The 14,341-nt window shown below is 57.6% G+C and overlaps 1 protein-coding gene across 1 annotated transcript in view; it reads left to right on the top strand.

The window, feature by feature from the left end:
* The window catches only part of LOC141727655 (adenylate cyclase type 3-like), a gene marked incomplete at its 3' end in the record, with an annotated part of 69,359 nt that extends 57,013 nt beyond the window's left edge, over positions 1-12,346 (top strand). Inside the window, 5 exon segments of the mRNA XM_074533922.1 lie at positions 492-653; positions 743-830; positions 2,557-2,673; positions 9,241-9,393; positions 12,227-12,346. Coding sequence (XP_074390023.1) covers positions 492-653; positions 743-830; positions 2,557-2,673; positions 9,241-9,393; positions 12,227-12,346 — 640 coding nt within the window.
* Between the last annotated feature and the right edge of the window lie 1,995 nt (positions 12,347-14,341).

The raw sequence follows: 14,341 nt of genomic DNA, 5'->3' as shown, positions 1-14,341 counted from the left end.
AAAATCCATCCAAAAAATCTGCAAAAATGCCCAAAATTTCCCCTAAAAACTCTGCAAAAATTCCTCAAAAAAATCCCCAAAAATCCCTCCAAAAAATCTGCAAAAATTCCCAAAATTTCCCCAAAAATCCCTCTAAAAATCTGCAAAAATTCCTCAAAAAATCCCCAAAAATCCCCCAAAAATTCCCAAAATTCCCTAAAAATCCCTCCAAAAAATCTGCAAAAATTCCTCAAAAAAATCCGCAAAAATCCCTCAAATAATCCCCCAAAATCCCCCCAAAATTCCCCAAAAATCCCTCCATAAAATCCACAAAAATTCCCCAAAATTTCCCCAAAAATCTGCAAACATTTCTCCAAAAATCTGCAAAAATTCCTCAAAAAATCTGCAAAAATTCCTCAAAAAAAATCCACAAAAATTCCATAAAAACCTCAAAATTCCCTAAAACCCCCAAAATTCCCTAAAATCCCCAAAATTCCCCATAAACCCCACAGCCTGAAGGGTCAGAGCACGTTCCGGCTGTCGCTGCGCTTCACCGACCCCGACATGGAGACGCGCTACTCGGTGGAGAAGGAGAAGCAGAGCGGCGCCGCCTTCAGCTGCTCCTGCGTGGTCCTCATCTTCACCACCCTGGTGGAGGCCACCATCGACCCCTGGTAGGACCCTGGTGGGGGGACACCTCGGGGACACCGTGGTGGCACCCAAAGGTGTCACCTCTGAGGTTCTCCATGGCACATTTGGGCAGGTTGGTGACCAACTACGTGACGTTCGTGGTGGGCGAGGTGCTGCTGGTGGCGCTGACGCTCTGCTCCTTGGCCGCCGTCTTCCCCAGGGTGAGGTGGTGGGGACACACCTTGGGGACATCATGGGGACATCATTGGGATAGCCCAGGGACAGACCAGGGACACCCTGGGGACACCACGCGCTCGGCCAGGTCCCGCAATTGCGACGAGGGTTGGGGAACGACGGGTTGGGGACCTGGGGACAATGGGGACACCATGGGGACAATTGGTGACACCATTGGGACATTGCCAGGACAGGTCAGGGACACCATGGGGACACCACAGGGACAGCCCGGGGACACCACGCGCTCGGCCAGGTCCTGCAAACGCAGCCGGCGACGGGGGTTGGGGAACGACAGGTTGGGGACCTGGGGACAATGGGTGACATTGTGGGGACATCATTGGGATAGGCCAGGGACAGCCCAGGGACACCCTGGGGACACCACGCGCTCGGCCAGGTCCCGCAATTGCGACGAGGGTTGGGGAACGACGGGTTGGGGACCTGGGGACAATGGGTGACATCATGGGGACAATGGGTGACACCATTGGGACATTGCCAGGACAGGTCAGGGACACCATGGGGACACCACAGGGACAGCCCGGGGACAACACGCGCTCGGCCAGGTCCTGCAAACGAAGCTGGTGATGGGGATTGGGAAATGACAGGTTGGGGACCTGGGGACAATGGGTGACATCGTGGGGACACCATTGGGATAGCCCAGGGACACCATGGGGACACCCTGGGGACACCACGCTCTCGGCCAGGTCCCGCAAGCGCAGCCGGCGACGGGGGTTGGGAAATGACAGGTTGGGGACCTGGGGACAATGGGGACACCATGGGGACAATTGGTGACACCATTGGGACATTGCCAGGACAGGTCAGGGACACCATGGGGACACCACAGGGACACCCTGGGGACACCGGGCGCTCGGCCAGGTCCCGCAATTGCGACGAGGGTTGGGGAACGATGGGTTGGGGACCTGGGGACAATGGGTGACATCATGGGGACATCATGGGGACATCATTGGGACACCATTGGGACAGCCTGGGGACAGCCCAGGGACACTCTGGGGACACCACGCACTCGGCCAGGTCCTGCAAACGCAGCTGGCGATGGGGATTGGGAAATGACAGGTTGGGGACCTGGGGACAATGAGGGTGACATTGTGGGGACATTGCCAGGACAGGTCATGGACACCATGGGGACAATGGGTGACATCGTGGGGACATCATGGGGACATCATTGGGACACCATTGGGATAGCCCAGGGACACCACAGGGACACCCTGGGGACACCACGCGCTCAGCCAGGTCCCGCAATTGCGACGAGGGTTGGGGAACGACGGGTTGGGGACCTGGGGACAATGGGTGACATCGTGGGGACAATGGGTGACACCATTGGGACATTGCCAGGACAGGTCAGGGACACCATGGGGACACCACGGGGACAGCCTGGGGACACCACGCGCTCAGCCAGGTCCCACAAGCGCAGCCGGCGACGGGGGTTGGGAAATGAGGGGTTGGGGACCTGGGGACAATGGGTGACACCATGGGGACATCATGGGGACATCATTGGGATAGCCCAGGGACAGCCCAGGGACAGCCCGGGGACACCACGTGCTCGGCCAGGTCCCGCAAACGCAGCCGGCGACGGGGGTTGGGGAACGAGGGGTTGGGGACCTGGGGACAATGGGTGACATCGTGGGGACAATGGGTGACATCATGGGGACAATGGGTGTCACATCCATGGTGACCTCAGCCATGTTGTCCCCAAAGGGTTTCCCCAAGAAGCTGGTGGCCTTCTCCACCTGGATCGACCGCACGCGCTGGGCGCGCAACTCGTGGGCCATGGCGGCCGTGGCCGTGGTGACCGCGGCCGACATCGTGGACATGGTGAGGAGGGGACACCACGCCGAGGGGACATCGAGCTGGGGTGGTGGCCGGTGGGACATCAGGGTCACCATGGGGTGGTGACATCAGGGACACCATGGGGTGGTGGCTGTGAGGAGCACCCCAGATACTGCAGCTCCATCACCCTGATGGCCATGGTGGCCACCGTGTCCTCGTGTCCCCATATTGGCTATCATGGTGACCATGGGGTGGTGGCCAATGGGACATCAGGGACACCATGATGGTGGTGGCTTCAAAGATCAGCCAAGACATTGAGTTACATGACTCTGGTGGCCGTGGTGGCCACCGTGTCCTCGTGTCCCCATCTTGGCTATCATGGTGACCATGGGGTGGTGGCCAGTGGGACATTGTGGTCACCATGATGGTGGTGGCTTCAAAGATCAGCCAAGACATTGAGTTACATGACCCTGGTGGCCGTGGTGGCCACGGTGTCCCCATGTCCCCAAATTGACCCTACCCTTGTGTCTCCATCTTGGCTATTGTGGGGACCATGGGGTGATGGCCAATGGGACATCAGGGTCACCATGGGGTGGTGACATCAGGATATCAGGGACACCGTGGGGTGGTGGCTGTGAGGAGCAGCCAAAACACTGAGTTCCATCACCCTGGTGGCCATGGTGGCCACCGTGTCCCCGTGTCCCCACCTTGGCTATCATGGTGGCCATGGGGCCGTGACCAGTGGGACCTTGTGGCCACCATGGGGTGGTGGCTGTGAGAAGCAACCAAAGCACTGAGTTGCTCCATCCTGGTGGTCATGGTGGCCACCATGTCCCCACGTCCTCATCTCAGCTGCCATGGGGACACCTTGGGGTGGTGACCAATGGGGACACCATGGGGTGGTGGCTGTGAGGAGCAGCCCAGATATTGCATCTCCATCACCCTGGTGGCCACCACTGTGTCCCCATGTCCCCAGTTCAGTTGTCATGGGGACCATGGAGTGGTGACATCAGGACATCAGGGACACCATGATGGTGGTGGCTTCAAAGATCAGCCAAGACATTGAGTTACATGACCCTGGTGGCCGTGGTGGCCACCGTGTCCTCGTGTCCCCATCTTGGCTATCATGGTGACCGTGGGGTGGTGGCCAGTGGGACATCAGGGACACCATGGGGTGGTGGCTGTGAGGAGCAGCCCAGATATTGCATCTCCATCACCCTGGTGGCCACCACCATGTCCCCATGTCCCCATCTTGGCTATCATGGTGACCATGAGGTGGTGGCCAGTGGGACATCAGGGCCACCATGGGGTGGTGGCTTCAAAGATCAGCCAAGACATTGAGTTACATGACTCTGGTGGCTGTGGTGGCCACCATGTCCTCGTGTCCCCATCTTGGCTATCATGGTGACCATGGGGTGGTGGCCGGTGGGACATCAGGGTCACCATGGAGTGGTGGCCAGTGGGACATCAGGGTCACCATGGGGTGATGGCCAATGGGACATCAGAGTCACCATGGCGTCATGACCAGTGGGACATCAGGGTCACCATGGGGTGGTGGCTGTGAGGAGCACCTTCAGCATTACAGCTCCATCACCCTGTTGTCCATGGTGGCCACCATGTCCCCATGTCCCCAGCTCAGTTGCCACTGGGACCATGGGGTGGTGACATCAGGGACACCATGATGGTGGTGGCTTCAAAGATCAGCCAAGACATTGAGTTACAGAACTCTGGTGGCCATGGTGGCCACCGTGTCCTCGTGTCCCCATCTTGGCTATCATGGTGACCATGGGGTGGTGGCCAGTGGGACATCAGGGACACCGTGGGGTGGTGGCCGGTGGGACATCAGGGACACCATGGGGTGGTGGCTGTGAGGAGCAGCCAAAACACTGAGTTCCATCACCCTGGTGGCCATGGTGGTCACCACTTTGTCACCATGTCCCCAACTGGGATGTTGTGGAGGACACAGGGTGGTGAACAATGGGGTGGTGGCTTCAAAGATCAGCCAAGACATTGAGTTACATGACTCTGGTGGCCGTGGTGGCCACGGTGTCCCCATGTCCCCGGCTTGGCTGCCATGAGGACCATGGCGTGGTGGCCAGTGGGACATCAGGGACACCATGGGGTGGTGGCCAGTGGGACATCAGGGTCACCATGGGATGGTGGCTTCAAAGATCAGCCAAGACATTGAGTTACATGACCCTGGTGGACGTGGTGGCCACCGTGCCCTCGTGTCCCCATCCTGGCTATCATGGTGACCATGGGGTGGTGGCCAGTGGGACATCAGGGACACCATGGGGTGGTGACCAATGGGGACACCATGGGGTGGTGGCTGTGAGGAACAGCCCAGATATTGCATCTCCATCACCCTGGTGTCCATGGTGGCCACCACCATGTCCCCATAACTCCAGTTCAGTTGCCATGGGGACCATGGGGTGGTGACATCAGGACATCAGGGCCACCATGATGGTGGTGGCTTCAAAGATCAGCCAAGACATTGAGTTACATGACCCTGGTGGCCATGGTGGCCACTGTGTCCTCGTGTCCCCACCTTGGCTACCACAGGGACCATGAGGTGGTGACCAATGGGACATCAGGGACACCATGGGGTGGTGGCTGTGAGGAGAAGCCCAGATATTGCATCTCCATCACCCTGGTGGCCATGGTGGTCACCACTTTGTCACCATGTCCCCAACTGGGATGTTGTGGAGGACACAGGGTGGTGAACAATGGGGTGGTGGCTTCAAAGATCAGCCAAGACATTGAGTTACATGACCCTGGTGGATGTGGTGGCCATGGTGTCCCCATGTCTCCAGATTGACCCTACCCTTGTGTCTCCATCTTGGCTGCCATGGGGACCATGGGGTGATGGCCAATGGGACATCAGGGTCACCATGGGGTGGTGGCTGTGAGGAGCAGCCAAAACACTGAGTTCCATCACCCTGGTGGCCATGGTGGCCACCGTGTCCTCGTGTCCCCAGCTTGGCTGCCATGATGACCATGGGGTGGTGGCCAGTGGGACATCAGGGCCACCATGGGGTGGTGACCAATGGGGACACCATGGGGTGGTGGCTGTGAGGAGCAGCCCAGATATTGAATCTCCATCACCCTGGTGTCCATGGTGGTCACCACTTTGTCACCATGTCCCCAACTAGGATGTTGTGGAGGACACAGGGTGGTGAACAATGGGGTGGTGGCTTCAAAGATCAGCCAAGACATTGAGTTACATGACCCTGGTGGCCATGGTGGCCACCGTGTCCTCGTGTCCTCACCTTGGCTATCATGGTGACCATGGGGTGGTGACCAGTGGGACATCAGGGACACCATGGGGTGGTGGCTGTGAGGAGCAGCCCAGATATTGCATCTCCATCACCCTGGTGGCCACCACAGTGTCCCCATGTCCCCAGTTCAGTTGTCATGGGGACCATGGAGTGGTGACATCAGGACATCAGGGACACCATGATGGTGGTGGCTTCAAAGATCAGCCAAGACATTGAGTTACATGACCCTGGTGGCCGTGGTGGCCACCGTGTCCTCGTGTCCCCATCTTGGCTATCATGGTGACCATGGGGTGGTGGCCAGTGGGACATCAGGGTCACCATGGGGTGGTGGCTTCAAAGATCAGCCAAGACATTGAGTTACATGACTCTGGTGGCCATGGTGGCCACCATGTCCTCGTGTCCCCATCTTAACTATCATGGTGACCATGGGGTGGTGGCCAGTGGGACATCAGGGACACCGTGGGGTGGTGACCAGTGGGACATCAGGGACACGGTGGGGTGGTGACATCAGGACATCAGGGTCACCATGGGGTGGTGGCTTCAAAGATCAGCCAAGACATTGAGTTACATGACTCTGGTGGCCATGGTGGCCACCGTGTCCCCAGCTTGGCTGCAATGAGGACCATGGGGTGGTGACCAGTGGCACCTCGGGGTCACCATGGGGTGGTGGCCAATGGGACATCAGGGTCACCATGGGGTGGTGGCTGTGAGGAACAGCCTGAGCATTACAGCTCCATCACCCTGGTGGCCACCACCGTGTCCCCATAACTCCAGTTCAGTTGCCATGGGGACCATGGGGTGGTCACATCAGGACATCAGGGCCACCATGATGGTGGTGGCTTCAAAGATCAGCCAAGACACTGAGTTACATCACCCTGGTGGCCGTGGTGGCCATGGTGTCCCCATGTCCCCAGATTGACCCTACCCTTGTGTCTCCATCTTGGCTGCCATGGGGACCATGGGGTGGTGGCCAGTGGGACATCAGGGTCACCACGGGGTGGTGGCTGTGAGGAGCAGCCAAAACACTGGGTTCCATCACCCTGGTGGCCATGGTGGCCACCGTGTCCTCGTGTCCCCATCCTGGCTATCATGGTGACCATGGGGTGGTGGCCAGTGGGACATCAGGGACACCATGATGGTGGTGGCTGTGAGGAGCAGCCCAGATATTGCATCTCCATCATCCTGGTGGCCATGGTGGCCACCATGTCACCAGCTTGGCTACCATGGAGACCATGGGGCGATGACCAGTGGGACATTGTTGTCACCATGGGGTTTTGGCTGTGAGGAGCAGCCAAAACACTGAGTTGCTCCATCCTGGTGGCCATGGTGGCCACCATGTCCCCATGTCCTCATCTCAGCTGCCATGGGGACACCTTGGGGTGGTGACCAATGGGGACACCATGGGGTGGTGGCTGTGAGGAGCAGCCCAGATACTGCAGCTCCATCACCCTGGTGGCCATGGTGGTCACCACTTTGTCACCATGTCCCCAACTGGGATGTTGTGGAGGACACAGGGTGGTGAACAATGGGGTGGTGGCTTCAAAGATCAGCCAAGACACTGAGTTACATGACCCTGGTGGCCGTGGTGGCCAAGGTGTCCCCATGTCCCCAGATTGACCCTACCCTTGTGTCTCCATCTTGGCTGCTGTGGGGACCATGGGGTGATGGCCAATGGGACATCAGGGTCACCATGGGGTGGTGGCTGTGAGGAGCAGCCAAAACATTGAGTTCCATCACCCTGGTGGCCATGGTGGCCACCGTGTCCCCATGTCCTCATCTCAGTTGCCATGGGGACCATGGGGTGGTGACCAACAGGACATTGGGGCCACCACGGGGTGGTGGCTGTGAGGAGCAGCTCATCATTACAGCTCCATCACCCTGTTGTCTATGGTGACAACCATGTCCCCATGTCCCCTCCTCAGCTGCAATGGGGACCATGGGGTGGTGACAATGGCGCCACCATGGGGTGGTGGCTACGAGGAACAGCCCAGATATTGCAGTTACACCACCCTGGTGGCCATGGTGTCCCCATGTCCCCATTCTGACCTTCTCGCCATGTCCCCAGCTGGCCTGCCACCACCACCGCTGGCCGGTGACCAACGCCACCACAGGGCCACCCCGTGGTGGTGACATCAGGACATCAGGACATCAGGGGGTGGTGGCTGTGAGGAGCAGCTCAGATATTGGAGCTTCATCACCCTGGTGGCCATGGTGGCAACCATGTCCACATATCCCCTTCTGCACTGCCATGGGGACCATGGGGTGGTGACCAATGGGACATTGTGGTCACCATGGGGTGGTGACATCAGGGCCACCATGGGGTGGTGGCTGTGAGGAGCACCCTCAGCATTACAGCTCCATCACCCTGTTGTCCATGGTGACAACCATGTCCCCATGTCCCCAGCTCAGCTGTCATTGGGACCATGGGGTGGTGACATCAGGGCCACCATGGGGTGGTGACAACAAGGAACAGCTCAGATATCGCAGTTACACCACCCTGGTGTCCGTGGTGTCCCCATGTCCCCATTCTGACCTTCTCCCCATGTCCCCAGCTGGCCTGCCACCACCACCGCCGGCTGGTGACCAACGCCACCTCAGGGCCACCCTGTGGTGGTGACATCAGGACATCAGGGGGTGGTGGCTGTGAAGAGCAGCCCAGATATTGGAGCTTCATCACCCTGGTGGTCATGGTGGCCACCACTTTGTCCCCATGTCCCCATCTTGGCTGCCATGGGTACCATGGGGTGGTGACCAATAGGATATTGGGGCCACCATGGGGTGGTGGCTTCATGCAGCAACTAAAACACTGAATTACACAGCCCTGGTGTCCATGGTGTCCCCATGTCCCCACACTGACCCCCTTCCCATGTCCCCAGCTGGCCTGCCATCACCACCGCTGGCCGGTGACCAAAGGGACCTCAGGGCCACCATGGGGTGGTGACCAGTGGGACATCAGGGCCACAGTGAGGAGCAGCCTCAGCATTACAGCTCCATCACCATGGTGGCCACCATGTCCCCATGTCCTCATCTCAGTTGCCATGGGGACCATGGGGTGGTGACCAACAGGACATTGGGGCCACCATGGGGTGGTGACATCAGGGCCACCATTGGGTGGTGGCTGTGAGGAGCACCCTCAGCATTACAGCTCCATCACCCTGTTGTCCATGGTGACAACCATGTCCCCATGTCCCCTGCTCAGCTGCCATGGGGACCATGGGGTGGTGACATCAGGGCCACCATGGGGTGGTGGCTACGAGGAACAGCTCAGATATTGCAGTTACACCACCCTGGTGTCCATGGTATCCCCATTCTGACCTTCCCCCCATGTCCCCAGCTGGCCTGCCACCACCACCGCTGGCCGGTGACCAACGCCACCTCAGGGCCACCCCGTGCCGGTGACGGCGGCGGCGGCGGCTGCACCGAGCACCCCAAGTACTTCAGCTACATCGCCCTGCTGGCCCTGGTGGCCACCGTGATGCTGGTGCAGGTCTGTTGTTATCCTATTGTTGTTATCTTCTCAAAGCGTCCACACCTTCTCTAGATGTTCCTCATGGCTGCATGTTCTCCATCAAGTCGGGGTCACCAGTGGTTGTTATCTCGTTGTTATTATCTTCTCAAAGCGTCCACACCTTCTCTAGATGTTCCTCATGGCTGTGTGTTCTCCATCACGTTGGGGTCACCAGTGGTTGTTATCTCATTGTTATCTTCTCAAAGCGTCCACACCTTCTCTAGATGTTCCTCATGGCTGCGTGTTCTCCATCAAGTCGGGGTCACCAGTGGTTGTTATCTCGTTGTTATCTTCTCAAAGAGTCCACACCTTCTCTCAATGTTCCTCATCACGTCAGGGTCGCCAGTTGCCCTTATCTCGTTGTTATTATCTTCTCAAATATTCCACACCTTCTCTCGATGTTCCTCGTGGCTGCATGTTCTCCATCACGTCAGGTCACCAGAGTCCACACCTTCTCTCGATGTTCCTCATCACGTCGGGGTCACCAGTTGTCGTTATCTCGTTGTTATTATGTTCTTAAAGCTTCCACACCTTCTCTCGATGTTCTCATGGCTGCGTGTTCTCCATCACGTCAAGGTCACCAGTTGTCGTTATCTCATTGTTATTATCTTCTCAAAGAGTCCACACCTTCTCTAGATGTTCCTCATGGCTGAGTGTTCCTCATCACGTCGGGGTCACCAGTTGTCGTTATCTTGTTGTTATCTTCTCAAAGAGTCCACACCTTCTCTAGATGTTCCTCATCAATTAGGTGTCACCAGTTGTCATTATCTCGTTGTTATTATCTTCTCAAAGCGTCCACACCTTCTCTAGATGTTCCTCATGGCCGAGTGTTCTCCATCACATCGGGGTCACCAGTTCCTCATCATGTCGGGGTCACCAGTTGTCGTTAACTTGTTATTATCTTCTCAAAGCGTCCACACCTTCTCTCGATGTTCCTCATGGCTGCGTGTTCCTCATCACGTCGGGGTCACCAGTTGTCCTTATCTCGTTGTTATCTTCTCCAAGCGTCCACACCTTCTCTCGATGTCCCTCGTGGCTGCGTGTTCCTCATCACATCAGGGTCACCAGTTGTCCTTATCTCGTTGTTATTATCTTCTCAAAGAGTCCACACCTTCTCTCGGTGTTCCTCATGGCTGCGTATTCGTCATCACGTCGGGGTCACCAGTTGTCGTAATCTCGTTGTTATTATCTTCTCAAAGCGTCCATACCTTCTCTCAATGTTCCTCGTGGCTGCGTGTTCTCCATCACGTCGGGGTCACCAGTTGTCGTTATCTCGTTGTTATCTTCTCAAAGAGTCCACACCTTCTCTTGATGTTCCTCATGGTTGCGTGTTCTCCATCACGTCGGGGTCACCAGCTGTCATTATCTCGTTGTTATTATTTTCTCAAAGCGTCCACACCTTCTCTTGATGTTCTCATGGATGCGTGGTCTCCATCACGTCCGGGTCACCAGCTGTCGTTATTTTGTTGTTATTATCTTCTCAAATATTCCACACCTTCTCTTGATGTTCTCATGGCTACGTGTTCTCCATCACGTCAGGGTCACCAGTTGTCGTTATCTCGTTGTTATTATCTTCTCAAAGCGTCCACACCTTCTCTTGATGTTCCTCATCATGTCGGGGGCACCAGCTGTCATTATCTTGTTGTTATCTTCTCAAAGCGTCCACACCTTCTCTCAATGTTCCTCGTGGTTCTGTGTTCCTCATCACGTTGGGGTCACCAGTTGTCGTTATCTCATTATTATTATCTTCTCAAAGCATCCACACCTTCTCTTGATGTTCCTCGTGGTTGTGTGTTCTCCATCACGTCAGGGTCTCCAGTTGTTGTTTTCTCGTTGTTATCTTCTCAAAGCTTCCACACCTTCTCTAGATGTTCCTCATCACGTTGGGGTCACCAGTTGTCATTATCTCATTGTTATTATCTTCTCAAAGCGTCCACACCTTCTCTAGATGTTCTGCGTGTTCTCCATCACGTCGGGGTCACCACTTGTCCTTATCTCATTCTTATTATCTTCTCAAAGCTTCCACACCTTCTCTAGATGTTCCTCATGGCTGCGTGTTCCTCATCATCTCAGGGTCACCAGTTGGCGTTATCTCATTGTTATCTTCTCAAAGAGTCCACACCTTCTCTAGATGTTCCTTGTGGTCTCCATCACGTCGGGGTCACCAGTTGTCATTATCTCGTTGTTATTATCTTCTCAAAGAGTCCACACCTTCTCTCAATGTTCCTCGTGGTTCTGTGTTCCTTATCACGTCGGGGTCACCAGTTGTCCTTATCTCATTGTTATTATATTATCAAAGAGTCCACACCTTCTCTAGATGTTCCTCATCACGTCGGGGTCACCAGTTGCCCTTATCTCGTTGTTATTATCTTCTCAAAGCGTCCACACCTTCTCTCAATGTTCCTCGTGGTTCTGTGTTCCTCATCACGTTGGGGTCACCAGTTGTCGTTATCTCATTATTATTATCTTCTCAAAGCATCCACACCTTCTCTTGATGTTCCTCGTGGTTGTGTGTTCTCCATCACGTCAGGGTCTCCAGTTGTTGTTATCTCCTTGTTATTATCTTCTCAAATATTCCACACGTTCTCTAGATGTTCCTCATCACGTCAGGGTCACCAGTTGTCCTTATCTCGTTGTTATCTTCTCAAAGCGTCCACACCTTCTCTAGATGTTCTGCGTATTCCCCATCACGTCGGGGTCACCACTTCTCATTTTCTCCTTGTCATTTTGTCCTTATGGTGTGGTGTGGTGGCCCATGTGGGACATCCGGGTCCCCCTTGTCCCACCCACGGCCCTCACTGTCCCCACACAGGTCAGCCACATGGTCAAGCTGACCCTCATGGCGCTCATCAGCGCCGCCACCGGCGCCGTCAACTTCTCCGCGTGGGCGCCCATCTTCGACCACTACGACCGGCGGCGCGGCCAGCCCGGATCGTGAGGAGGGGACACCGAGGGGACACGGAGGGGACAGGGAGGGGACAGGGATGGGACAGGGAGGGGACAGGGAAGGGACAGGGATGGGACAGGGATGGGACAGGGAGGGGACACTGAGGGGACAGAGAGGGGGCAGGGATGGGGACAGAGAGGGGACGGGGAGGGGACAGGGAGGGGACACAAAGGGGACAGGGAGGGGACACAAAGGGGACAGGGAGCGGACAGGGAGGGAACAGAGAGGGGACAATGAGGGGACAGGTAGGGGACAGGGATGGGGACAGGGATGGGATACAGAGGGGACAGGGAGGGGACAGGGAGGGGACAGGGATGGGACAAAGATGGGACAGGGAGGGAACAGAGAGGGGACAGGGATGGGACAGGGAGGGGAAAGGGAGGGGACAGGAGGGGACAGGGAGGGGACAGGGATGGGACAGGGAGAGAACAGAGAGGGGACAGGGAGGGGACAGGGAGGGGACAGGGATGGGACAGGGATGGGACAGGGAGGGGACACAGGGGGGACACTGAGGGGACAGGGAGGGACAGGAAGAGACAGGGAGGGGACACAGAGGGGACAGGGAGGGGACAGGGAGGGGACAGGGAGGGGACACAGAGGGGACAGGGATGGGACAGGGAGGGGACAGGGAGGGGACAGGGAGGGGACACGGACGGGACACAGAGGGGACAGGGAGGGGACAGGGAGGGGACAGGGAGGGGACAGGATGGGACAGGGATGGGGACAGGGAGGGGACAGGGATGGGGACAGGGAGGGGACAGGGAGGGGACAGGGATGGGGACAGGAGGGGACAGGGAGGGGACAGGGAGAGGACACAGAGGGGACATGGAGGGGACAGGGATGGGGACAGGGAGGAGACAGGGATGGGACACAGAGGGGACAGGGAGGGGACAGGGAGGGGACAGAGAGGGGACACAAAGGGGACACAAAAGGGACAAAGATGGGACAGGGATGGGGAAAGGGAGGGGACAATGATGGGGACAGGGAAGGGACAGGGATGGGACAGGGATGGGACAGGGAGGGGACAGGGATGGGACAGAGAGGGGACACAGAGGGGACAGGGATGGGACAGGGAGGGGACAGGGATGGGACAGGGAGGGGACAAAGATGGGACAGGGAGGGGACAGGGATGGGACAGGAAGGGGACACGGATGGGACAGAGAGGGGACACAGAGGGGACAAGGATGGGACAGGGAAGGGGACACTGAGGGGACCCGGAGGGGACACAAAGGGGACACAAAGGGGACAGGGATGGGACAGGGATGGGACAGGGGATGGGACAGGGAGGAAACATGGAGGGGACACAAAGGGGACAGGGAGGGGGACAAGGAGAGGACAGGGAGGGGACAGGGATGGGGACAGGGAGTGGACACAGAGGGGACAGGGATGGGACAGGGAGGGCACACAGAGGGGACAGGGATGGGACAGGGATGGGACAAAGATGGGACAGGGATGGGGACAGGGAGGGGACACAGAGGGGACACTGAGGGGACAGGGAGGGGACAGGGAGGGGACAGGGATGGGACAGGGAGGGGACAGGGAGGGGACAGGGATGGGACAGGGAGGGGACAGAGAGGGGACAGGGAGAGGACAGGGAGGGGACACCGAGGGGACACGGAGGGGACAGGGAGGAAACATGGAGGGGACACAGAGGGGACAGAGAGGGGACAGGGAGGGGACAGGGAGGGGACACAAAGGGGACAGGGAGGGGACACTGAGGGGACAGGGAGGGGACACAAAGGGGACAGGGAGGGGACACGGAGGGGACAGGGATGGGACAGGGAGGGGACAGGGATGGGACAGGGAGGGGACAGGGATGGGACAGAGAGGGGACACAGAGGGACAGGGATGGGACAGGGAGGGGACAGGGATAGGGACAGGGATGGACAGGGATGGGACACAGAGGGGACAGGGATGGACAGGGAGGGGACACAGAGGGGACACGGAGGGGACAGGGAGGGGACAGGGAGGGGACAGAGA

This window comes from Zonotrichia albicollis, unplaced genomic scaffold (assembly GCF_047830755.1).
Source record: "Zonotrichia albicollis isolate bZonAlb1 unplaced genomic scaffold, bZonAlb1.hap1 Scaffold_166, whole genome shotgun sequence".
Classification (NCBI taxonomy): Eukaryota; Metazoa; Chordata; class Aves; order Passeriformes; family Passerellidae; genus Zonotrichia; species Zonotrichia albicollis.
The sequence above is the reverse complement of the archived record's forward strand: the minus strand, read 5'-3'. Positions and strand labels throughout refer to the sequence as shown.